The 24,063-nt window shown below is 42.9% G+C and overlaps 2 protein-coding genes across 4 annotated transcripts in view; both read right to left on the reverse strand.

The window, feature by feature from the left end:
* Nucleotides 1-14,131, reverse strand: part of GAS2L3 (growth arrest specific 2 like 3) — a 41,101-nt gene extending 26,970 nt beyond the window's left edge. Inside the window, exons 1-3 of one of the 2 annotated variants that reach the window (XM_074983975.1) lie at nucleotides 14,117-14,131; nucleotides 3,455-3,502; nucleotides 793-952 (exon numbers count right to left, since the gene is read on the reverse strand). In XM_074983975.1, coding sequence (XP_074840076.1) covers nucleotides 793-952; nucleotides 3,455-3,478 — 184 coding nt within the window. In that variant the 5' untranslated portion in view covers nucleotides 3,479-3,502; nucleotides 14,117-14,131. Of the gene's footprint in view, nucleotides 1-792; nucleotides 953-3,454; nucleotides 3,503-4,487; nucleotides 4,584-14,116 lie in introns of those variants that run through there. The other variant, XM_074983974.1, reaches the window with a different exon arrangement.
* A 9,115-nt stretch (nucleotides 14,132-23,246) lies between these two features.
* The window catches only part of NR1H4 (nuclear receptor subfamily 1 group H member 4), an 88,068-nt gene continuing 87,251 nt past the window's right edge, over nucleotides 23,247-24,063 (reverse strand). For both annotated transcript variants that reach the window (XM_074983977.1, XM_074983976.1), the window contains exon 9: nucleotides 23,247-23,810. In XM_074983977.1, coding sequence (XP_074840078.1) covers nucleotides 23,569-23,810 — 242 coding nt within the window. In that variant the 3' untranslated portion in view covers nucleotides 23,247-23,568. The remainder of the gene's footprint in view (nucleotides 23,811-24,063) is intronic.

The raw sequence follows: 24,063 nt of genomic DNA on the forward strand, positions 1-24,063 counted from the left end.
TAGTAGCTTTTATTCCATTCAACAAAAATTATGAATTAGAAACTTTAAAATTTCTGTTACCTTACACACACACACACACACACACACACCAGCTGACATGGAAGTAATGTAGGCTTTCCGAACATTTTCTCTGTAGATGGTTGTTCAAGTCTCTTTTCTCTTTAACAACTGCCTACGGAGAAAAGAGACTTGAACAATCATCTACAGAACTAACATTCATATTCAAATTCAACACGTTAACAGTGGCTTGAACAGGGACAGCAATTACCTGACCCATTATAAGGGCTCTTTCACATACTTTGATGTTTGACCAAACACTTAAACTTCCCCTAACCTCCCTCTCTCTGATCTTCTATCCGATTTGCCAACCTTGATAACAATTCTTGGACCTCTGTGCTTTATATATAGAGTCTGTTCTGTTATGGCTATAATCTGAAGAAGTGGGTCTGTCCCACAAAAGCTCATCACCTAATAAATTATTTTGTAAGTTTTAAAGTGCTACAGGACTGCTTTTTTGTTTTAAAACTCAGTTAAAAATGAGTTCATTATTTTATTAGACTGGACAGACTAATTTTTGAACAGGAAATATAAATAAGAGGTTTTAGGCTATCATGGACAGTTGTCAGTGTATAAAATCTGAAACTGGAACATGCATTTTAATGCAACTTTCCTCTTTACACAAGCCCAATAACATCCACTCATTCTTAGCAATTTTATGAATAGGAAAGGTCAACAATGGGCAGGCTAATGGATCTTTCAAATTTATAAGACAATGATGTATTTTAGCATTACCCAGCAATCCAGATAGCCAGATTGATAGATCTTCCTGCATAGGAACCAGAGTTGCTTCATGACGCACAGATATCCACTGATCATATAGGCAAACATCTGCCAAGCCTGGGCCATGTCTGGGAGTCAGTGGACTTCGTGGAACATCATCTCCAAACCACACCTAAAAAGAAGATTGCAGCAAGTTAAAACGTATGGCTCTAGTAGCTGAAGTGTTGCTGACAGCCACTGCGGGCCCCGGGGCAGGGTGGGAGTGGGGTCTGGCTCTGCACCCAGAAAGGACGGGGCAAACGGCAGAATGGGCAGGACCTAGAGCACTTAGCCTATAAAGCCACTCAGACTGTGGCACTGTGCGCCCCCCGCCCCCAATCTTCCCCAGAGTCGCACTGTAGCCTTTCAAAGGGGCCCAGAGTTCTGACCCTCGCCCCTGCCGAAGTAGCAGGTGCAGTGGACAGAGCTTCAGGACCTTTTGAAATGCCGGCCCCCTCGGGCAACTACTCCCATTGTCCCCTGCCGCTCCCCATCAGCAGGCATGAGTAGCTGCAATCTCCCATAATGGAATATGATAATTTCCTCACTCAGATAATAATCAGGTAACAATAAGAGAGAGCTGTTTGATGAGTGGCTTAAAAAGGCAAAGATCTACTGCAACTTTCAGTCTTGATTCTTAGGTCCAAACACTACCACATGACTCCGTGATTTACAAGTACCCCTGTGAGTTATATATAGAAAAAAAAACCTCACAAAATGATCTATGTAATTCTTGTGAAAATAAAGAACTAAGAAACTTAGCATTAGGCAGAATCCACAATATGAAAAGACAAATCTACAGACTAAAACCAAATATGGTGGTGGTCTCTTTGATCAAAGACTTTATGGGAAGCTTTTGTTTCAGGAAATGGGAACATTAAAATTCCGAGGCTACAGCAGAAAATGTGATATTGTTCCTACTTGTTTAATACAAGAGCATACACTTTTTAGCCACTAGTCTTCAGCTCTTCAATTTACGCATTCTAAAACAATGTGCACTATTTGCTTGATATATCTGTGACGGGGCTACTCCCTGCTTAATGAAAATTGACTTATGACCAGAGGTCCGCACATAAAATAGCAAGAGCAGCCATTTTTTCCCAATTCGGTTAAAAAAAAAAAATCAATAATTCAAGAGCTGAAATACCTGTGAATACGAGACGGTCCTTAATAAACATCAAACTGTACTTTTTGTAACTCCTATTTTAAGGACAGCGCACACACAATGATTTGTAATGCAATACATATTTACTGCAGGATGTTCACAAACTTTTTACATGTTCTACCTCCTCACACTTTACAGGTGTGTGTTTGTACCACTGCCTTCCTGACTTTCACTCCCAAAACTTCTCTCTCTGGAGGACACTAGAAGCAGTTACCCAATGTTTCAAGATCACATATACTTTACTATTTAGATATAAGTTTTTCATTCTGGGGCTTTTAGAAGTTCATAGTTTATTGAAAATAATCAGGTCGTTTTTTATTACTTTGCAGTTATAGCATTGGAAGCCACAAAGAAGTCCTTAAAGAGCTGCATACGGCTCAGGAGCCGCAGGTTGCAGAACCCTAGCTTATGACCAGCCATATGGATAACTCAGACATGCTTTACACAAAATAACTCATGTAAATTATCAATTTTAATGTTATAGTCTGCTGAATGTGTATATCCTATTTTTGTGGATGTATAGCTTTTGTATGTGTATTTAGAGATGTGAAGTGTGAATCTGTTTTTAATTTTAAGTGTGCTAATGAGGGCCACTACTGGAAACTTAACTCAATACTCAAGTCAATGACCTGTGAATGAGTGTGTTTGTCCCATAAGCCTTATGAAGACATGTGATCATGCCACCTGATAGGATTCCCCCCATGGGAAAAAGTCTATTTAAGCAATAGGAAGCCATCAGTTCTTTGTCTTCAGCTGGCCTTTGAAACTGCCTGGCCCACCCTCAGAGGATACAAAGTACCCTGAAGAAGTAGTAGACCCAGACCAGAACAAAGATCAGTTTTGACTTGAAGACATTTTTACCTGTGATAATAGCTGTTTAGGGTAAGAATTTGCATGTGAACAGTTTCTTAGTGGATTAGAACCAGCTGGCAATTTTTATTTTTAAGTTTAGTAGCTTACTTTGAGCTGACTGTTTTCACTTGCAACCACTTAAATCCTACTTTTTATGCTTAATAAAAACATTCTTATACATTATTAAGCCTGGTGTAAACAACTGCTATCTGGGTGAGTCGTGGGAGCAGGGGGAAGGAATATGGTTATGTTCATATGAAAAAAGGGAATAACAGGAGACAATGAGGAGAAAGGACAATTTGAGTCCTTTCTTTTATGCCTTCTATCTAAAACAAAAGAAGCAGGTCTGTATTACCGTAAAGATGACTAATATTATTTATTAGGTGATAAGCTGAAGAAGTGGGTCTGCCTCACACACTCATGTGTAACCTCTAAGGTTACACATTTAATCACTGTGACTACGTTTTCCCACCTTTTCAAAGGGAATAGTAAATATAGTAAATCTCTCACAGGGGCAACCGCCTTGCAGTAATTTATTTGCAAATTGCTCTGTGATTCTTGAAGAACGAGAAGCAGCCATATAAAATGTCATGCATTTTTATAATTAATGTCAATTACCTGAACTGCTTGCTGCATGGTCATCTGTATTTACATGCGATTTTTTCCCTGGAAATGGAGAAGACAGACACAAAGTAACAGCAAATAATTTTTAATGGAATTATTTCTAATTTCATACAGAAGTTTGAAAAAAAACAAACAATTGGTTGAAAGGAGTCAGATGGACACTCTTAAGACAGTAATAATCTTGACCTACTATTTTACTATTTACTATTTTACTCTGTAACAAGAGTTAAGGTTATTGGAGTCTATCACAAAATGAGCAACTGGAGAACATCATGGAGCTTTTTTCATCACATATGAAAAAAGGAAGTGATTTATCAAAATTAGTTTCTTCACATGCAACTATAAACAAGGAGTAAAAATTCATATAGAAACAGATGACTTTTTTTATTATTTCATGTTCGAACTGTGATAGGGCCTGAGATCCCCAAACACGATCGGTGCTAGGTGCTGTACAAACACAAAACAAAATTATTCCAGACCCTAATGTCCTTTCCAAAAGATGCCAGAGCCTATAATATATGGTATAGCTTCATTTAATGTAGCAAAGTAATGAAATTATTCTCACACACTTAAATAAAATTGAAAGAAAAAATCAGAATGATTTTCACAAGTATGAATAAGGAATGTGCAACATTGTGTTGAATGAACTCTGAAATGTACATTATTTTTCCATAACTTGTCAATCACTGTGGAGTAAACATCACATTAGGAAAAGCCTTCTGTCAAGCATTTCTTTGACAAAGAAAAAAAGACCTGATTGATGAGAATAGGAAAAAATTCTAGCATCATTGCACAGTCGCTCTGGAATTAAAAGACATTAGCGAATCACTGTGTGGGTAAAGAGAAACATAAATTTAACATTTCTAATCTAATTTTTTAGCTTTCTGTAAACTAACTTATTATAGACAGAAGAATTTTTATTTCCTGAGAAGAGTTTGGGCGGTTTCTTTCCCATCTACTCTCCCCTCTCCTTTGATCTTGACATTCCACTACTGCAACATCTTTTAGAAAACTTTACATCACTTACCTGAAGACCAGGTAGTTAAACCTACTGTACAGTTAATTCATTTTCACACAGAAACCATTTCTTTGTACCAAACTTGCTCATGCTGCTCAATTAAAGATTTACCAATGATACCCTGAGCTGGTTTTTATTTGCAGGAAAACAACATAAATAGTGGGCTTGTCCTAACCCTGATGTCATTTCTCTTTCTACATATGAGGAAAAGGGCAGAGTACATAACAGGCATTCAAATGAGCATGTTATGCTTCCCACGAGTTAGTCCACTGTAATATATTTTCCTTTAGCATAAGAAGGCCTTTGTCCCAAGAGAGAGCCCCAGTAAGAGGCTACATTGACTGTTTGAAAAAAAATATGGATAGAATAGCCAGTAGGCAAGCCACTCTCATTAAACTGAGCTCACATAATCAAACCCAAGCCTTAACATGGGGACTGCCAACATAGAACAAAAGGCAGCTTAATTCACAGGGAGTGCTCTTTACATGAGCACAGTAAAACATTCACAGCGCAGCTATTAGAAGAATGTTCGGCATGCGTGTTTTTGGAGAAGCCTAACAAAACTGGTCTTTTAACAAATAAATAAATAAATAAAATACAGGGACTGTGACACTTGAACTTCATGCACATCTTTTTTGTATAAGTTATTTTGCAACCTTAACTATCCAGGGAAGGTTTCCTAAGAAACTAAAGCTCTGCATTGGACCAGTAAACAGTTGAGTAATCATAGCAAGGACACATTCTTACAATATAAAGTGTCCTCCAAAGGAGCCAGACTAGGATTAATGACCTACATTCTCTTTCAAACCATCAGTTACAGGCAGATCTGGCATTCATAGTGCTCAGGAATATAGGTTACTACAGCCTGCCCATGGACAGCAGTTATGGTAAAAGATGGGCGATGGCTTGTATCTAATGGATTTGCCTTTGGTCCAATATTGGGAAGGTCAACACGTGGACTGGAATGTGTTGCTCCTAATGGATTGGTGGGTATGGGACTGTTTCTCAAGAGATTTGTGTGTAGACATATGCAAGATGCTGCCGTCTATCAGAGCCTTGATTCATAATTAGTATGTGGGTAAACAGACAAGTCTTCTCCCCTCTGGGATAATGGAGCGTGTTGGAATAGGAGATGGGTTAACATCAGAATTAAAGCTGCTGCTGGAAACTTCTTAATTTCCAGACATACATGTTTCTCAGAAACAATTGTTCTGTTGGAGTGTCCGGTTGAAAGTGCTTTTGTTTCTAAGTGTCAGTATCTGCAGTCTTAACTATCATAACCTGGACTTGACAAATCTACTCCCTCAGGGTAAGTAGGAAGCTGGCAGACAACTCCCATTTTCCATTCTAAACAAATTCCTGCTTTTTGTTTGTTTGTTTGTTTTTGTTTTTAAAAAATAAAGATTAAGTTTCTGGTACTGCTTTTTGTAGCAGAAGCCTTCAGAATGAGAACACCGAAACCACAAGTCAATAAATCGGCAGCAGTGGCTCCAGTCCTTCCAGTGCAGATCAGATGACCAGTCAGCTGCCATTATGGCAGAATATGGTGCCCTGAAGGGCTGCATCCCTCCCTCACCCCCTGCAGGTGACAGCAGTGCCAGGGCTCCATCCTTTTTCCCCAAAGTATTGAGCATGCCCATGCCAGCCCAAAGTTCTGCACATGGTACTACCACTCAAGGCAGCTACCTCAAGCAAGCGTGACCACATTTGACACCGCACTCAAGCTACATGAAGCGATATTCTTAGACCAGTGGTCAGATCAGCAAGACTATGAGATGTTGTAACTTGAGCTGCTGCATCCTCACTGCATTACAAAGTTCAGTTAGCAGTTCTTGATCTTCAACCTAACCATCCGTCAGAGCAGCATGCTGCACCTTAGACTAGAACATTACTTAACTTGAGCTAGAGGTTTTTAAATGTGGAGAGTCGTGGGGAGCAAAATACAGGATAGAAATCACCCTAACAATGCAGTAAAGATAAGCCATTAGTGGAGGCGTCATCAACTCCCACCCAGGTGCCAAAAGGGGCATATGAGCCAATTTTCATTGGCACATAAGACAGAGGCTCAGCCCCATCTCCTCTCCCATTCAGCCAGGAGCTTGTTCAAAGCCATACTGCCTGTGGATTAAGAAAAGACCAACTAATGCTACCAACCACCACCTAAACGGTAAAGCTCTGTGTCTTATTTTATTTATTAATGAAGCTGTTGCAAGTAGGACTATTAGTGACTTTTAAAAATATCACCAGCAGGCAGCCTGCACACAGAGGTCAAAAGGTCAAATTTCAGCACTGCCTTGGAAAGGTTGCTGTCTGCTGCATTAACCTCTTATTTATACTGGCAATCTATTAGATGCATTAAATAAGATGGGTAGTTCATACCCATTAGGCTTGTAAGTCTCTATGTCAACAGATGCTAATTACATACAAGCTATCCCATAATACAAGCTTACAAGTCAGTTCAAAGGTACTTGTGGTTTAACGACTGACCCATAAGCAGATGGGCAGTGCAACTAAGATGTAAAATCAACAAATATAAAAGAGGCAACAAATAGATGAAGGTAGAACCTAAGCACATTATTAACTCTCTAAAGCTACGTCTACACCTGAAGCCTACTTCGAAGTAGCCTATTTTGATGTGGAGACATCGAAATAGGCTATTTAGATGAATAACGTCTACACGTCCTCCAGGGCTGGCAACGTCAACGTTCAACATCGACATTGCGCAGCACCACATCGAAATAGGCGCTGCGAGGGAACGTCTACACGCCAAAGTAGCACACATCGAAATAAGGGTGCCAGGAACAGCTGCAGACAGGGTCACAGGGCGGACTCAACAGCAAGCCGCTCCCTTAAAGGGCCCCTCCCAGACACAGTTGCACTAAACAACGCAAGATCCACAGAGCCGACAACTGGTTGCAGACCCTGTGCATGCAGCATGGATCCCCAGCTGCAGCAGTAGCAGCCAGAAGCCCTGGGCTAAGGGCTGCTGCACACGGTGACCATAGAGCCCCGCTGGGGCTGGAGAGAGAGCATCTCTCAACCCCCCAGCTGATGGCCACCATGGCGGACCCCGCTATTTCGATGTTGCGGGACACGGATCGTCTACACATGCCCTACTTCGACGTTCAACTTCGAAATAGGGCGCTATTCCCATCCCCTCATGGGGTTAGCAGCTTTGACATCTCGCCACCTAATGTCGATGTTAACGTCGAAATAGCGCCCAACACGTGTAGCTGTGACGGGCGCTATTTCGAAGTAGCGTGCATGTGTAGACACGGCTTAAATATAGACTGAAGAGTTAAACATAAAGCACGTGAGGTTGGATGACTGCAACCCTCAAGACCGTCATAAACAGGCCATTCTGAAATGGATGAAAATTTTATATTTGTTCTGACTGTATTGTCAGAACACACACCGCTGGGAAAAAAAATGTTCATTTTTAAATAAACAAACACACAGCTTCTTTCCCTTACGTCAACTGGTGCAGCTTTACTATATCCAGGATAACTTTATTAAGTGTATTTACAAATTTTGTTTATGTTAAATTCTTAAAATGTATCAGATGTGATGCCTAGAGAGTGCTATTACATATGTCATTACAAGCTGAACCTCTCCAGTCTGGGACCCTCAGGACTTGACTGGTGCCGAAATAGAATTTGCTGGACCACAGGAGGTCAATACTGTCTAGCAGCATGATCAACACTTCACTGCTATTGGACTCTTAGAAGACATGTAGGGGCAAATTACAGCTAAATAACAGCATAGTGCACTGAGAGCCAGGACTGGTGGCTGGAACAAACTTTACAGGACCACAGAAAGCTTGGCCACACCCATGATAAGACGACATCTGTATAACTAAAATCATGCTGCACCACTGATATTGCCGGACCAGAGTGTGCCAGATTAGAGAAGTTCAACTTGTACAGCAACTATAATATAGCCCTCCAGTTACATTATAGGACACAAACCTTTTACTTACTTTTAAATTGATTTTCTTGGGGAGGGGGCCTCAAAGGCAGTAGAGCAGAGAAAAAATAAGTCACCAGAGGGCAAACACCTCAAGGCAACCACCACCTCTTTTTTCAGCAGGGTGTTTAGCAACATTGCTCTGCAGGGAGTCTCCGTCTGGAGCTCAGAACAACAGAATATACATCATTCTATTCTACCACTGTAATACAGAGGTGAGACTCCTGAACTTACACAAGCCCCAGCATGACACAGAATTTCACTGAACTCAAGGAGCATGTCAGGCTGAGCAAGCAGAACCTCTAGAGCAAAGCTGTAGATGGTTCACTTGATAAGAATGGGTGTGGCCTGGGAGACCCTTGTCTGTAACACAATGGGAAACAGCTAACACGGTTTCAGATCTCTTAGGTCTGGACTTCATTGCTAAAAATAGTGTGTGGCGGGGGCGGGGGAGGTTAACCTCAGGGTAACTAACACACATGGGTTAGACTAAGGTTAAAAACACCACTTATATTTTATAGTAACAGAGAGGAAGGTGTGCTAGTCTATGCACTATCAAAACAAAAAGCAGTCAAGTAGCACTTTAAAGACTAGCAAAATAGTTTTTTATTAGGTGAGCTTTCGTGGGACAGACCCACTTCTTCAGACCACAGCCAGACCAGAAACCTCACTAACAGCCACAGTCTAGACCCCAGGAATACCAGTCCTGGAACCTTTCCCTGCAACAAAGCCCGCTGCCAGCTTTGTCCACATATATTCTCTGGAAATACCATCACTGGACTTCACCAGGTTACTCACAGAATCATGGGCACTTTCTCATGCTCCTCTGCTAACATCATATAGGCCATCATGTGCCAACAATGCTCAGATGCTTTGTATACTGGACAGACTTCTTAGACAAAGGGTCAATGGGCACAAAACAGACATCAAAACACTCCAGATCCACAAACCAGTTAGTCAACATTTTAATGGAATGGGGCATTCTGTCAATGACCTAAAGGTACGTGTGTTACTGAAGAAGAATTATCGCACAGTTCTGGAAAGCGAAGCAGCCGAGCTGGCTTTTATATTCAAATTCAGCACATTAACACATGGTTTAAATCATGATGGGAACTTTCTGAGTCACTATAGGGGCTCGTCTGCATACTTGGCTCAATCTAATTCTTGACCTTCCCCCCAACCCCTCCACTCTCTGATTTGCTCACCCTGATTATCTTTTTCTGATTTGTCCTCCTTGCTTACTGTTTTTGGTTCTCTGTGCCTTAAATATTGAGTCTGGTCTGGTCTGGTCATGGTCTGAAGAAGTGGGTCTGTCCCATGAAAGCTCACCTAATAAACTATTTTGCTAGTCTTTAAAGTGCTACTTGACTGCTTTTTGTTTTGACTTATATTTTACTGTTTAGTGAATTTTACTGTTTACCGTAATTAACCTCAGGACATTTATCTTGCTGCAAAACTGAAGGGCCTGATCTTCACTGGTGTTTCACCTCTGAACACTCATTCACATTAGTTACCTTCAAATAAAATATGTATTTTTTTTAAGCAGTGAGTCATGGCAAGGTAACTGACTGGAAAAAAAAAACAAACATTGTTTTTGCTCAGCAAGGTAGGAACTGGGAACGCCTCCCTAAAGATCCCATCACATTGCTCCTTGGCTGGGCAAAGTATGGCCATCCTGGTTTAAACAGGGTATGGCCAGGAACCAAGGAAAAGATTTTAAAAGACCCCTACCTGGAGCAGGAAAATTAAAATATGACATAAATTGCCTGCTCTACACTCTAAAAATCCTGCGCAAAACCTGTAAGATTTTAAATGTATAAGCTTATGCCTTAAGGTCCAAATACAATACTTTAAATTTATATAGATAGTGTCTGTATCCCAAAAGATGTCAACATGTTTTACAAGGCAAAACGACCCAAGAGTGACATGTCTACAAGCGGCATGGAACTTATTTTAAAGCCAGCATAGTAAAGGCTCAAATTAAACGTATACTCCAAATTAAAAACAGTAAGATGACAGAAAACATGCCACCATGGCTAAGCAAAATAGGAGCTTAGAGACACAAAGGCATCATCTGAAAAGTAGAAGTAGAATCCTACTAAGGAAAATAGAAAGGAATATATAAATTCTGGCAAGACAAATGTAGAAGTATAAATAGGTAGGCCAAAAAAGAATTTGAAGAGAATCTAGCAAAAGACGCAAAAACTAACAGTAAGTATTTTAACATGATCAGAAGCAGGAAGCCTGTCATGTAATCAGTGGGGCCACTGGACAATCAAGGTGTTAGAAGAGCACTGAAGAAAGATAAGGCCATGGCAGAGGCTATGACGACACTATAGACCTTACAGTGATGTAGCTGCATTGATGCAGTTGCTCTAAGCCAATGGAATAGAGCTCTCTCAAGGACTTAATTCTAGCCACCACAAGCAGAAGAAGCTATGAGAGAGCTCTCCCACTGACATAATACTGTCTACACCAACATTTAGGTTGGTGTAATTATGTCAGTCAGACAATGATTTGGGCACCCCTGAGCAACACAACTAATTTAAGCTTAAAAGCTTAATGAATTTTTTGCATCTGGCTTAGCTCCATAGTATGCGAGGGAGATTTCCACAACTGAACCACTCTCTTAAAATGACAACTGAGGAACTGTCCCAGACTGAGGTGTTAGTAGAGGATGTTTTGAATCAAAGTGATAAACTAGCTAACAATAATAAGTCAGCAGGAACAGATGGTATTGACCCAAGAGTTCTAATGGAACTCAAATATGAAACTGCAGCACTACTAATTGTGGTATGTAACCTATCATCTTCTATACCAGATGACTGAATGATAGCGAATGTAACACTGACTTTTTTCAAAAAACACTCCCAAGGTGAACATGGTAACTTTGACTTCAGAATCGAACAAACTGGTTAAAACAAAATTGATGCAGATCACATGCTGGGAAAGAGTTAATACAGTACAATCTCAGAGTACGCTAAGAGTAGGCAACCCCACTCTTACATGTCTGACCCTGACCCTACCCCCGGCCCTGTTTAAACCACCTGCAAACTGCTCTGGCTCAGGCCACCCCACACGTCTCCAGCGCAACCCCCCTGCTGGCTCACAAGCTGCCACGCCCCTCTGCCCCGCATGGCTCCGCTGCAACCACCCTGCTGGCTCACAAGCTGTCCACCCACCCCACCCCCTGCTCCGTGTGGCTCCGGTGCAACCCCGCCGCCCCTCCTGATCACAATTATCTGGAGAAGGCAATAAACAATGAGATGGCAAAGTATACAGGTGGTACAACATTACTCAAGATGATTAAATCCAAAGCAGACTGTAAAGAGTTACAAAGGGCTTTCACAAAACTGGGTAACTGGGCAACAGAACAGCAGATGAAATTCAATGTTGACAAATGCAAAGTAATTCACGTTGGAAAACAAAGAGAAAGGTGTGCCAGTCTGTATACTATGAAAACAAAAAGGCAGTTAGGCATTACATCAAAGAAGCCAGCAGAGAGTCTACATGCATTTTTCTCTTACTTCAAAGTTAACTTCAAAGTAGGGAGCCCAACTTCAAAGTCCTTACTCCATTCCCAGGAATGGAGTAGTGCTCTGCTTCAAAGTTTTAACTTTGAAGTACGGTGTGTGTGTGTAGACGCTCTGCTTCGAAGTTGCTTACTTCAGAATAAGCAACTTCAAAGTTATTTTGGTAGTGTAGACACAGCCTATATATCCTAATGCTGTTACATAAATCCATTGCAGGCCTACATCTTACACACTGAATACAGTTCTCATCTGTCATCTGAAAAAAAGGTCCATTAAAACAGGTACAAATACAGAGAAGGGCCACAAAATGATTCAGGATATGGAACTGCTTCCGTACAAGGAGAGATTAAAAAGATGGTAACTGTTCATCTTAGAAAAGAGATGGAGAAGGGAGGATATCAACATAGAGAAACAAGAATGGTGTGGAGAAAGTGAAGAAAGATGTGTTATTTACCCTTTCATGTAACATATGAACCAGGGGTCACCCAATGAAATTATTAGGCAGCAGGCTGAAAATAAAAGGAATACCTCACACCTGAGAGAGTCAACCTGTAGAACTCATTGCCAAGGGATGTTGTGAAGACCTAAAGTAAAAGCAGACTCAAAAATAAGTTTATTGAGGTCCATTGATGATTATCAGCCAAGATGCTCAGGGACACGACCTCATGCTCTTGGATACCACCGAAAAATAGCAATGTTCTGTTCATTCGCCGTTGGTTATCTGGTCCCACTCACTACCAGAAGATAGGATACTTGTCTAGATGGACCATCAATATAGATGTTCTTATGATCTAACAAACCCAGTGTAGCCCAATATGGTTCATTGCCCCTTAGATTCAAATGTAGTCACACTGAAGGCAATACAAATACACATTATTTAAAGTTTTGTAGTTACATGGTATGGGGCTGTCACTTCATTCTGAGTTCTATAGTTGTTTGTACTTTCAGAGAGAAACTAGTGTTTTATAAACTGCCCCCCCAGAACAAGCTTTCAATACAAAGATGTTAATAAAACATTAAAATTGTAATTTTAAACATTCAAAAAAATATCAAAAAATTGAAGTTTTCTTAAATTTCCTTTTTTACTTCTCAGACACCGTAGGCTAAATACAGAATATAAAATCATAATATTAGAGAAAAGTTATGCTTTGTAATATACATCTTAGCATACAATATGAATAAAATAGGCAGGTTACAGCTAACATAATTCTTCTAGCTTTTCCTTTGCCTGACTTTCAAGTACTTAGTACCGTCCAGTAAAATTGCAATTAGCCCGAAAGCTTGCTTCATCTCATGTAGTTCCTTATGTGCTTCAAACACTGTAAATCTCTTTCCGTTGTCAGATGGAGGAGCAATGATATCCAGTAACAGGGCATATTGATCATATCAAAACTGTTTAAACAACCTGTGTTGAAACTGATTCCAAGTCACATTATCTCCCCACCACAAGGCAGCAATCATGATCACTGTCAGCAGCACCGATTTGGAAGTGTCAGAGGGGTAGCCCATTTAGTCTGTATCTTCAAAAACATGGACAACTCCTGTGGCACCTTATAGACTAACAGATATTTTGAAGCATAAGCCTTCATCAGAAGCAGGTCTTTGCCCACGAAAGCTTATGCTCCAAAATACGTTAGTCTCTAAAGAACCACAGGACTCGTTGTTTTTGATTTGGAAGGTTAGCTTTGTTCTTAATGCCAGGAAGTGGAAACCTCTTCAACAGGCGCTCTCAGGCGATTCCACTGTTGGGGTAATTGCGTATCTTACTGCAACCCATCCACCAAGAGCAGCCCTCCTGTTTTTGCACACTCAAATCGTCTTGCTCCCAGCTCACCACACCCCAGGAAGAGACGCTCACACACATGGCTTTACCAACTCGCCCCTTCCTCGCTCCCAGCCTCCGCCCCACTCCTGAGCGAGTGAGGGGGGCGTGTGTCAGGTGACAAGATCCCTCGATAGTATAAGGGCAGCGCCAGGATTCAGAGCTTTTTCTTGTACACGTGCCTAGATATACCCCCCTCCACACCTGTCGGTATTGCTCTATGGCCCCTTGCACGTGTGCGTGGAGGGGCTCCAGCTGCCCCCTGGGGACTGCCCAGGGTTACACTGTCCAGGCGCCGAACTGTGCTTAGTACTCACGGGCAGCGGCGGCAGAACTCCCACTCCCCGCGTGCGGCGGCGACCAGCCCGGCTCTCATTCACTGCCCCCGCCTGCTCGCCCGGCCGCCTCGTTCGAAAGGCCCAATCAGGCGAGCGAGGAGGAGCCTGACGAGCCCGGCTCGCGTCAATCCGCCAGCCCCGCCCCGCCCCCGCTCCAAGCTCGGCCGCTCCTTGGCAGGGGGCGGCTGAGGCAGCCGAGAGCGCTCGTGCTGCTGCCGGCAGCTGAGGAGAGCGCGGGGGCGGCTGGTGCAGCGGGCTGGCCCCACGGGAGGCACAGGCTGTGCTGCAGAGCCCGCCCGCCGCCGTACAGCTCAGCTCCGGGCTCTCAGCTGCGTGGGGAGCAGGTTAAGCTCCTTGTGCCGGGGAGGGTAACTTTCCCCAGCAGCGCTGGCGGGCTGCGTGTTCACCTACCCACCCACCTAGGGGTGTAGCTGGCTGGCACCTGTAATGGCACAGAGATCACTAGGGAAGGGAAAGAATGAGTCTCCTCTAGCACAGCGCCAGCTGGCACTTAGCTCTACCTGTAGATCTGGGTGCCTAGTGCTGACATTTGACGTCTGACCTCTCTACAGTACCAGTGCTGTTGATACTTTCTAAAGTCACTAATTATGCCATTTACATCAGTTTCATTAATAAATAAATTAAGGTCCAGAGCTTCACTGTTTAGGTGGTGGTTGGTAGCATTAGCTGGTCTTTTCTTAATCCACAGGGGACATGGCTTTGAGCAAGCTCCCAGCTGAATGGGGGAGAAGGGGTGGCCCTGAGCTCCCACCTTGTGAGACAGTAAAAATTGGCTGTCATGCCACTCTTGGCGTACATGATGGGGGTTGCTGACCCCTGGTACCTGCAGGGTCCTGGGCTAAGTTCAGAGGTCCCCAATTCAAATCTCCCCGTGGATGATTACACACACACCAGTAACATGGCTCCTGCTCCCAGAACAGGTGTTACCTTCACTTAGCTTCACTCCCTTTTGTATCTGGCTTTACAAATTGCAGTGCCAACTCAGTGGTTAACAGTATCAGGCTGACGATTTAAAGGTCCAGCTAATATCCCTTGTCCAGCCAACAGCTGACTCCAGCAACCGCCAAAGTGCCAACCCAGCAGCCACACCAACCTCCTGCTTCCCTCTGTTACCTTTGCAGTGCAGCTGTGCAGTGTTAACAACATATGTCATGATAAAAATTAAAAAGGTAAAGACAGTATAAAATAAGTTGAATGTAAGAGTGAGATGCAGGGATTCTGTAGTGAGGGTATTTCTCACTTGCATATTTGCTACAAACATCAGCTTTTGAATTTTACTGAAGCTGCAGCAGAATCTACTTTTTTGGAATGCTGAAGAATATAGGAGTTTTGCTGAAAAGTTTAGGTCACAGACAGTAACTCTGAAGTAGCTATGGCCTTGCTTAAAGTATCTTTCTATCGTAAGGACTGGCAAAAAGATGCAGTGTGCCGTGCAAATTCTAACCACTATAAAATAGAGAGGAGCAAGGGAATTTTGCCATGGGTTTTACCTTCTTTATCCCAAAACACAATTTTCTACCTTCATCTCTTATACTTGGTCAGACAAGAGAATTCAAATAGATTTAATAAATACTAGTGTATGCATGTTAGGTGACATTAGTCCATTTTTAGACAGAAGTACCAAAATTGACCATAATTAGAAAAAGCAGAAGTGTTAAATAGATGACTGTATTTTGGACAAATCCAAATGATGTAGTTATATCATATGATGGTGTTGAAACACTTCCTATTCCCGTACTAACTCAGAAGGACGTTACGCAGTGAGAACTTAAAAGAGATATTTTTAAATGAACAGGTGTTGGTAACTTACTTCCAAAAGTTTTAAAAGAGCTGCCTGAATCACAAACTGGAATGTGACTTTTGACTTTCGGTAACTCTTGGAACCTTCGGGCCTGCTCAACACTAAGGCTGCATCTACACTGTGAGCTATGATTGACTTTATTAAAATTGATTTATTAATACTGGGTTTTATAAATTCAATTTTGAGCATCCTCACCTTCCCACATCCTCCCCAAAAAATTGACCTATTGATGCCACACATCACCAAAATCGACTGTTCCAGCAGTGTATTGTGGGGACCTATCCCACAATTCCCTGAGCCCCATAGCATTCTGGGTATTTTCACTAGTGCAGCATGGGGAAAAAATGCCCCACAAGGTGGGTATCTGACAACACCATCCCACATTTCATTTCTTACATTTCATTTCCCTCATTCCACTGCTGTGTTAACCAAACATCCCTTTTGCCATGTGGGATCTGGCTTGCCTGTATAAGAGATGTGCTTTTTATAATTGAGGGGAGGGGTGGGGTAGTATAGCACTTATGAAAGGTTAGAAAAAAGATTTCGGTTTTCCCAACTGACAGGTTTTCAAAACGGGATGCAAAGGCACTGTAGCTTTGGAGGCTTGGATCTGGATTTCAACCTCCTGGCAAAGAAGATCCTCAGATCAATAATTTTGTCTCAAAGACCAACCACTCTAGTGACAGATTTCTGAGTGTGCACCAGCAGCAGAGCTACAAGCTCCTGTGTAAACACCCTTGCACCCATTCCTTTCCAGCCAGCGTTCTACATGACACACCAGCCTGAGACTCCCTGAGCCCTTAAAGAATCATTCACATGGGGCCCAGGAGCCAGCCCAGGGCACCAAGAGGTAGGTCCCTCCTGGACTGGGCCAAAGGTGCAGATCCACCAGGGCCTACGAAGCAAGGAGGATCTACTCGAAGACCCCAAGGTGAAGCATTATAATGCCCAAACCTGCGCTTGATGGGCACCACCCTGGTAGAATGAAGCCACACCCCACTGCGGCATGGAGGAAGTCCAGGTGAAGGAGCTCCAGCAGGGCTATGTCCAGGCCCAGCGTGCTGGCCAACACTCTGGGGCAGAATCCACCACCTGCCCCTATTACCAGCGATCCAAGGTTTGGAGCTAAGTTTAGAACAAGACTTTGCACCCAAAATGTATGTTTAAGTAGACACAGGTGCTACACCGAAAATGCAATGGATCATTGAATCAGTTATGGCTGCTTTCATTGCTCGCTGATACCCCAGGACAGGACTCACCTCCTGCCCCTATTAACATCGGTCCCAGGCTTGGATCTAGGTTTAGACCTCCTGGCAGAGGAGACCCTCAGAACAAGAGTTTTCATCCTTGCAACCACTGCAAAACCTGGAAATGGATGTGTAAGTAGTAGACATGAGCACAACACTGAAAATGCGATGTATCATAAAACCAGTTATGGCTCGGTTGGCCTTACTTGGAGAGCTGTGGTAACTGTAAAGCTACTACATTGCCTTCAATGGCCTTTGGATAAAGCCCATACAAAAATTTTCTCTCTTTCTTATGTTGACTGAAAAGGTCTCCAGGTGCCCCAAGGGACACCCTGGCCACAGTAATCAATGCTCTATGGTGCTTACCTCCCGCCCTTCTTAAAGCCACTGGGAGCCCATGAAATCTTGGGTCAGGACCCACCACCTGCCACTCTGCCAAGCGTGCCTAGAGGAAATTCTTGGCTCTGTATTAAGACCTCCTGTAAAAGAAGATTCTATGAGCAGTAATTTGCACCCTTGCACTCAATCCATAATCTAGAAGTGTACATCTAACTACACATGGGTGTTACGCTGAAAGTCTGCCCCATCAACTTTCAATGGCTCTTCCTGTGCCTACAGGTAACAGGAACCAGTGGTTAATTATGGATAGGGAGCCTGAGAAATGGATGCCACATTGGACTGAGTACAGTTTAAATCCTTTAACGATGATCCATTGGAGGGCAAGTCTGGTCCCAGTTCCTGCCTCTGGGCACTTGATGCTCTGCTGTCCCTGACACCCAACTGTGTCAGCCACTGGAGACTTGCCCCAGGCAGCTGCCAGACACCAAAATGGTGGCTGCCGAGTGAGACGTCCTCTGGACAGCTAAAAGTTCTCCAACTATATCAGCCACCGAAGACGTTTCCCAGGCAGCTGCCAGCCCCTGAAAATTGTGGCTGCTGAGCGAGACTTCCCCCAGTCAGTTGCAAGGCCCCCAAATAGCTGCCAGCCCCCCCAGTATCCTAGTCACCATGGGAGACTTCCCATCTGGCCAGCTCCAGGACCCTTACTGTGTGCAAGCTGCCTGGCACCTTGCACAACTTGTCCTTTCATTGGTTTGGGGTCAAGCCACGTGATGCGGCTGAGTTCCAGACTGCATAGTGCTTCTGGGGGAGGGAAGGGAAGGGATGGTGGCGGGGTCAGGACAAAATGTAAATGGCTGAAAAGAAGTTTCTTGTCCTATCATCCAAGCATGACCCCCACCTGCAGACTGGCTGCCATGTGATGCGGGTGAGGGAAGGTCCAGAATGCATGGTGCCTCTCAGAGAGGGCAGGGAGTGATGCTGGGGGCAAGACAAAAAATGTACAACTTATAGAGCTGGCAGGGACCTTGGGAGGTCATTGAGTCCAGTCCCCTACCCTCTTGGCAGGACTAAGCACCCCCCCTTTTTTTTTCACTCTTCCTCCAATTTGCCCCAGATCCCTAAATGGCCCCTCAAGAATTGAATTCACACCCCTGGGTTTAGCAGATCAATGCTCTATATGCCCCAATCCCTAAATTAAATTTAGTTGGAGATACACATCTCCTAATACTGGAAGGGACCTTGGGAGGTCATCTAGTCCAGTCCCCTGCCCTTTTGGCAGGACCAAGCACCATCCCTGACATCTATGTGCCCCAATCCCTAAATGCCCTCCTCAAGCACTGAGCTCACAACTCTGGGTTTAGCAGGCCCGTGCTCAAACCACTGAGCTGACCCTCCCCCCAAACCACAAATGTAAATAGCTGAAAAAAAGTTTCTTGTCCTATCATAAAAACACAACTCCCACCCACAACCTAGCGGCCACATGATGTGGGGTGACAGTGGCTGACACCAAGCAGTGCAGGAAAAAAAGACAGCTAGCAGAGGTAGACACAGAACCACAGAGCCACAGCCACACTAATTGCAAAGAAAGACTTCAAGAGCTCCTAAGGTTGATTTTGGTACATCTGCTTTTCTTGAGGAATAACACCAAATTTGACCTTATACAGTTAACTTTAGGGTAGTACAGGCAGAGCCTTGTGAAACGGCATTGTCAGCCTCCTGGAAGTGTCCCACAGTATCCCAGTCTGAAGACTGAAGGAAAGCTAATATTGCATGAATATTTTTAAAGGGTAAACAGTATGGGCTTGTCTACACTAGCTCCCTACTTCGAAGGGAGGATGGTAAGTAGGGTGTTGGGAGTTGATTAATGAAGTGCTGTGGTGCATATGCAGCACTTCATTAAGCAAATTCCCCCCTGCGGCAAGTTCAAAGTGCTGGCTCGCATCTAGCCATGACTCACCCGCTGATACTTCGAAGTGCCTGGGGTACGTTGGAGTAAAGGGACTTCGAGGTACCCCATGCACTTTGAAGTACTGGCGGGTGAGCCGCGGCTAGACATGAGCCAGCACTTCAAAGTTTAACACTTTGAAGTTGCCGCAGCAGGGAACTTGCTTAATGAAGTGCTGCATATGCACCGTAGAACTTTATTAGTAAACTCCCAACACCCTACTTACCATCCTCCCTTCGCAGTAGGGAGCTAGTGTAGACAAGCGCTATGACTTGGATAATTATAGGGGTGACATCAGTTAATAAAGGAGGGGAATATAATTAATGGCACTCAACATTATGGATACTCAACCCTATCAAACTAACCCAAAAATTTTTAATGAAATTACAAACTTGGTAAATAAAGGTAATAATGTTCATGTAATATACTTAGATTTCCTAAGGTATTTGACTTGGTGATTTAAACACTAGAAAATTAAAAATTACCATGATATACATTAAATGGAGTGAAAAACTGACCTACTAGCATATCTCAAAAATGTAGTTATACAGAGATAATCACCAAGATGCAGGTGTGTTTTTAGTGGTGTCAGGCAAGAATCAGTTCTTGCCTACACAATTTATCAATGACTCGGAAGAAAATAAAAATAGATGGCAAATAAAATTTGCAAATGAGGTAAGGATTGGGAAAGTACTAAAGAATAGTAGTGGGCAGGTCACTAACAAAGAGCTACCAGTATTATTTGCTAAATTGGGTGCAGCCCGACTATGTGTTTTAATTTGGCAGATATTAACATATTTAACCACTAGGAACAAAGCCTGTAGGCACATTCATAGGATGGGGATCTCTGTCCTGGAAAGCAGTGACTCTGAAAAAAGATTTGGGGTGCAGGGCTGACAGCTCATGACCTCCAAGTAATAACCTCATTACCCCAAGTTTGGGAAGCCCTGCTCTGATTCAAAGGGGAATTACTTCAGTGTCATTCCATAGGCAGGAGTTCAAACTGGATGATCACAATGGTCCCTTGTGACTTAAAGAGCCTCTCAGTGCCCACTGGCAGAGGACTCACTCAGACCCACAGATGGGGAAGGGGAGCTAAGGGGGCAACTGCCTCAGGGCTCCCAGCCAGCACTGACACTACTGCAGCCAGAGCCACAGGCTCTTAACATCTGCAGTGGAGCACCACACCATGCTGTCTTGGTGGGGGGCACTCTGAGGGCTGGTTGGGAGGGCAGTGCAGTGAAATCTGACTTACTCTAGCTCAGCCCCTTCCATCTGAGGCCCTGCCCCTTTCAGGAGCTTGGAGCCAGCTTCAGGGGCTAGGTGGGAGGGGGGCCCAGCTGGGACAGGGCTTGGGGCAGTCAGCCCTGCCTGCCCCCACGTGTTCCCTCTGAACCACACACAGAGCAGCGCACAACACTCTGTGGTGTTTCAAAGGGGCTCAGAGCTTCAGCCACACTGGCAAACAGAGCTCCAGTCCTCTTTGAAATGCCAGACCCAGGGGCAATCGCCCCCTTTGCGCTTTCCTGGCCCTTGTTGGTGCCTGGGCAAGCTTTAGATTGGCAGAGTGTTGAGCAGTTTGCTGGCAAGGCTGATAGGCTGACACAAAGCTTCCCAGCAACAAAGCTGCTGAGATCATATGGAAATATGGTGGCTTAATGTTGTGGGTGAGCTGAGCTGAATCACAGCCTTATAATATAAGAATCAAATTATATTTGAAAGCAACATGTGTTCCCTATGGTAGTAGCAACTGATTTTATCGTATATTCTCCAAGTAAAATACCCACTGCAGAATGCTTAAGGGAAATACTTGTCCAATCAAATATTCACATTTCAGAAGACTTCCCTTTAGCCTCTGAGCCATGGTGAGGCACAATTAAAAGCTATGGCTGCCATTTTTTTTTCTCTTTCTCTCTTTCACCATTGGATCATTACCAGTGCAGCCCCTCCCCAGAAGTAGCAAAGGTGGAAGTGCTAGCATAAACAGGAATCAGATGTTTTCATCACCATGTTCTGTCATTGCTCAGAACGGATCTAGACAATACAGAACCACACACATAATTTCTACCACTTACAGGACAAACAACGTTGTAAAGGTACAGATTTTAAAGAAAATGTTTAGGCCCCAGTCCCACAAATACACATGTGCAAAGTCCTGTTGAAAGCAATGGGACTATTCACATACATAAAGTTACAGAGGTGGAAAAGGTACTCAAAAGTTACTTGAGTAAAAGTGAGCTGTTTTCACTTCTGGGTATTTGAGTACAATAAATATGTGAAGTGTGTGTTTGATTTGTTTTACTCAAGTAGTTTTCCAGAGGGACACTAGGGACTTGTACTAAGGCACATTCCCCCCCACCCACAAACCAGCTACACTTTTACTCAAGTAACTTTTGGGGTACTTTCTCTGCCTCTGTAAAGTTATTAGAAACATGTATAAATGTTTATAGGAGGAAGATTTTATGTAGCTAGGGCAATATTAGTTAGAATGGCTTAAAAACATTTCAGGGTAATGGGAAAGGAGTAGGCAAGACAAAGATTTGTATTGTTACTACAAAACATCTGTGACAAAAGACCATTTCAAAAAGTTAAAAACTATTGTCTGTATCTGTAAGAACCCTGTTTTAGATTAGGAAAATATTCTTGTGCCACAACCTTCAGTATTGCCAACTGTCGTTATTTTATCACAATGTTTAGTGCTTTTTGTTACAACTTACGTTATCTGAATATGTGACAATTTCAGCTTGTATATTTTTAAAAAGAATCCAGCCCTCCCGATTATAGACTAAAGCTTCAAAAAAAGCCTAAAAAAATTGGAAGAAGGGTTCTTGAAAGAGCCACGTCTGTGCTGCTTTTTTTCTTTTGAAAGAAGAATATGCAAATGAGGTGTCAGATATGTAAACCTGCACCTCATTTGCATTTTCGATTTCCCTCACTTCCATACCTCTTTCGAAAGAGGAATGCAAGGATAGACGCAGCCAGTGGCAGCATCTACACATGTCAGATCTTCATTTTGTGTGTAGATGCTCCACAAGTTTTGTCGACAAAATCCTAGTTTTGTTGACAAAACTTGCTAGTGTAGACATAGCCAAACTGATTAACTGACTAAACGGTGAAGACAGTGGAAATTCCCCAGCAGATAATGCCATCAGAACCACAAAGTGAAAAAACGGAACAAAGTAGAGAAAAATACTTCTTTTCCACATAAGCTTTGCTGTAGCTATTTCTGTTTTTTAACCTACTGTATAATAGGAAAGCCTATGGTAGAATTCAGCAAAATATAGAACATTATCATTACAATTATACTTGTGAATATTGATAATGCAAACAGGACAAGAAGTTACATATTTATAGCATGTGTAAAATAGTTGGACAGCCTCTTTCCATTTGCTAAAATCAAACAGCTGTCTACTATTTAAGCAAAGAGAGGTGAATTATTTCATATGAGGATAGCTCTGTAGTTGGAGCATTAGCCTCCTATATCCAGGGGTTGTGAGTTCAATCCTCTAGTGGACCAGTTAGGGCTGTGTGACCCAAAAAAAAAAGGGATGGTGCTCAGCCCTGCTGAGCTGGGGGGAGACTGGACTCTGTGAGGTCCCTTCCAACTCTGTGAGATGTGTATCTCAGTATCTTATTGTAACACATTTCATGGTTGAAAGATGTGGCAGCAATCATTTCTATTCGTTTATTACAGTGAGTATTTGAACAATGTCCCTTAAGACAAAAGGTCATGCATAATAGCACTGTGATGAACAAATATTATGGAAACCTGCACTGACCATTTGACAAGAGAAAACCTGAAAAATATAATCATTCATTTTTGAAGGGACCATAGGTTATCTCAATGATGCTGAAGATGATCTTTCTTGATCTGAAAGTATAAATACAAAGAAAGTTGTTCTATAGTCATGTGTGGAAGGCTGATAGGTACATAGCATTCAGGACATAATGAACAAAGTTTCTGTATGAAATACCTTGTGTGTTTTCTGTAAAAAAACAGAAATGAAGAAAAATTAAAGAAGTAACTGTTGAATAGTTCTGTGAAAATAAATGCTATTTGGTCCTTTTAAAATATTTAACACTGCACATCCCAGATTTCACAGAGAAGAGGGGTAAATTTATGATCATTCACTCTCCATGACATCAGCATCTCTGCATGATGATGGTTAAATGTCCGTAGTTCCGTAAGACGGCCCAGAAGACATGCAAAACGTTGAGGATTATCAGTGTGATGAAGCTTGCAGAGTTTTTGTAGAACTTCAAGCAGCGGTTCTTGAAGCCTTTCCACAGCCTCCCTATCTTTTATGTATGGTCGATCTGGATTGTTTTGAAAAAAGAAAAGAAAAAGAATGAGCAAGTGTGCATTTTTGTAGATTGCAAACATTTCTCTGAATCACCTAACAGAAATGGATGGACTGCAGTCTATCTGATATAGTCTTAACCCTTTTCACCCTAGCATACAGCAACAGTCACGCTTGCCTGCCCCCCTCCAACTGTGCCCTGGGGTCCCTGGTGTCTGTTGGCTCTGCTGCCTGCAAGTTTTCTACCTTGTGTTTATGATATGCCAGCC

This window comes from Carettochelys insculpta, chromosome 1 (genome assembly GCF_033958435.1).
Source record: "Carettochelys insculpta isolate YL-2023 chromosome 1, ASM3395843v1, whole genome shotgun sequence".
Lineage (NCBI taxonomy): Eukaryota > Metazoa > Chordata > Testudines > Carettochelyidae > Carettochelys > Carettochelys insculpta.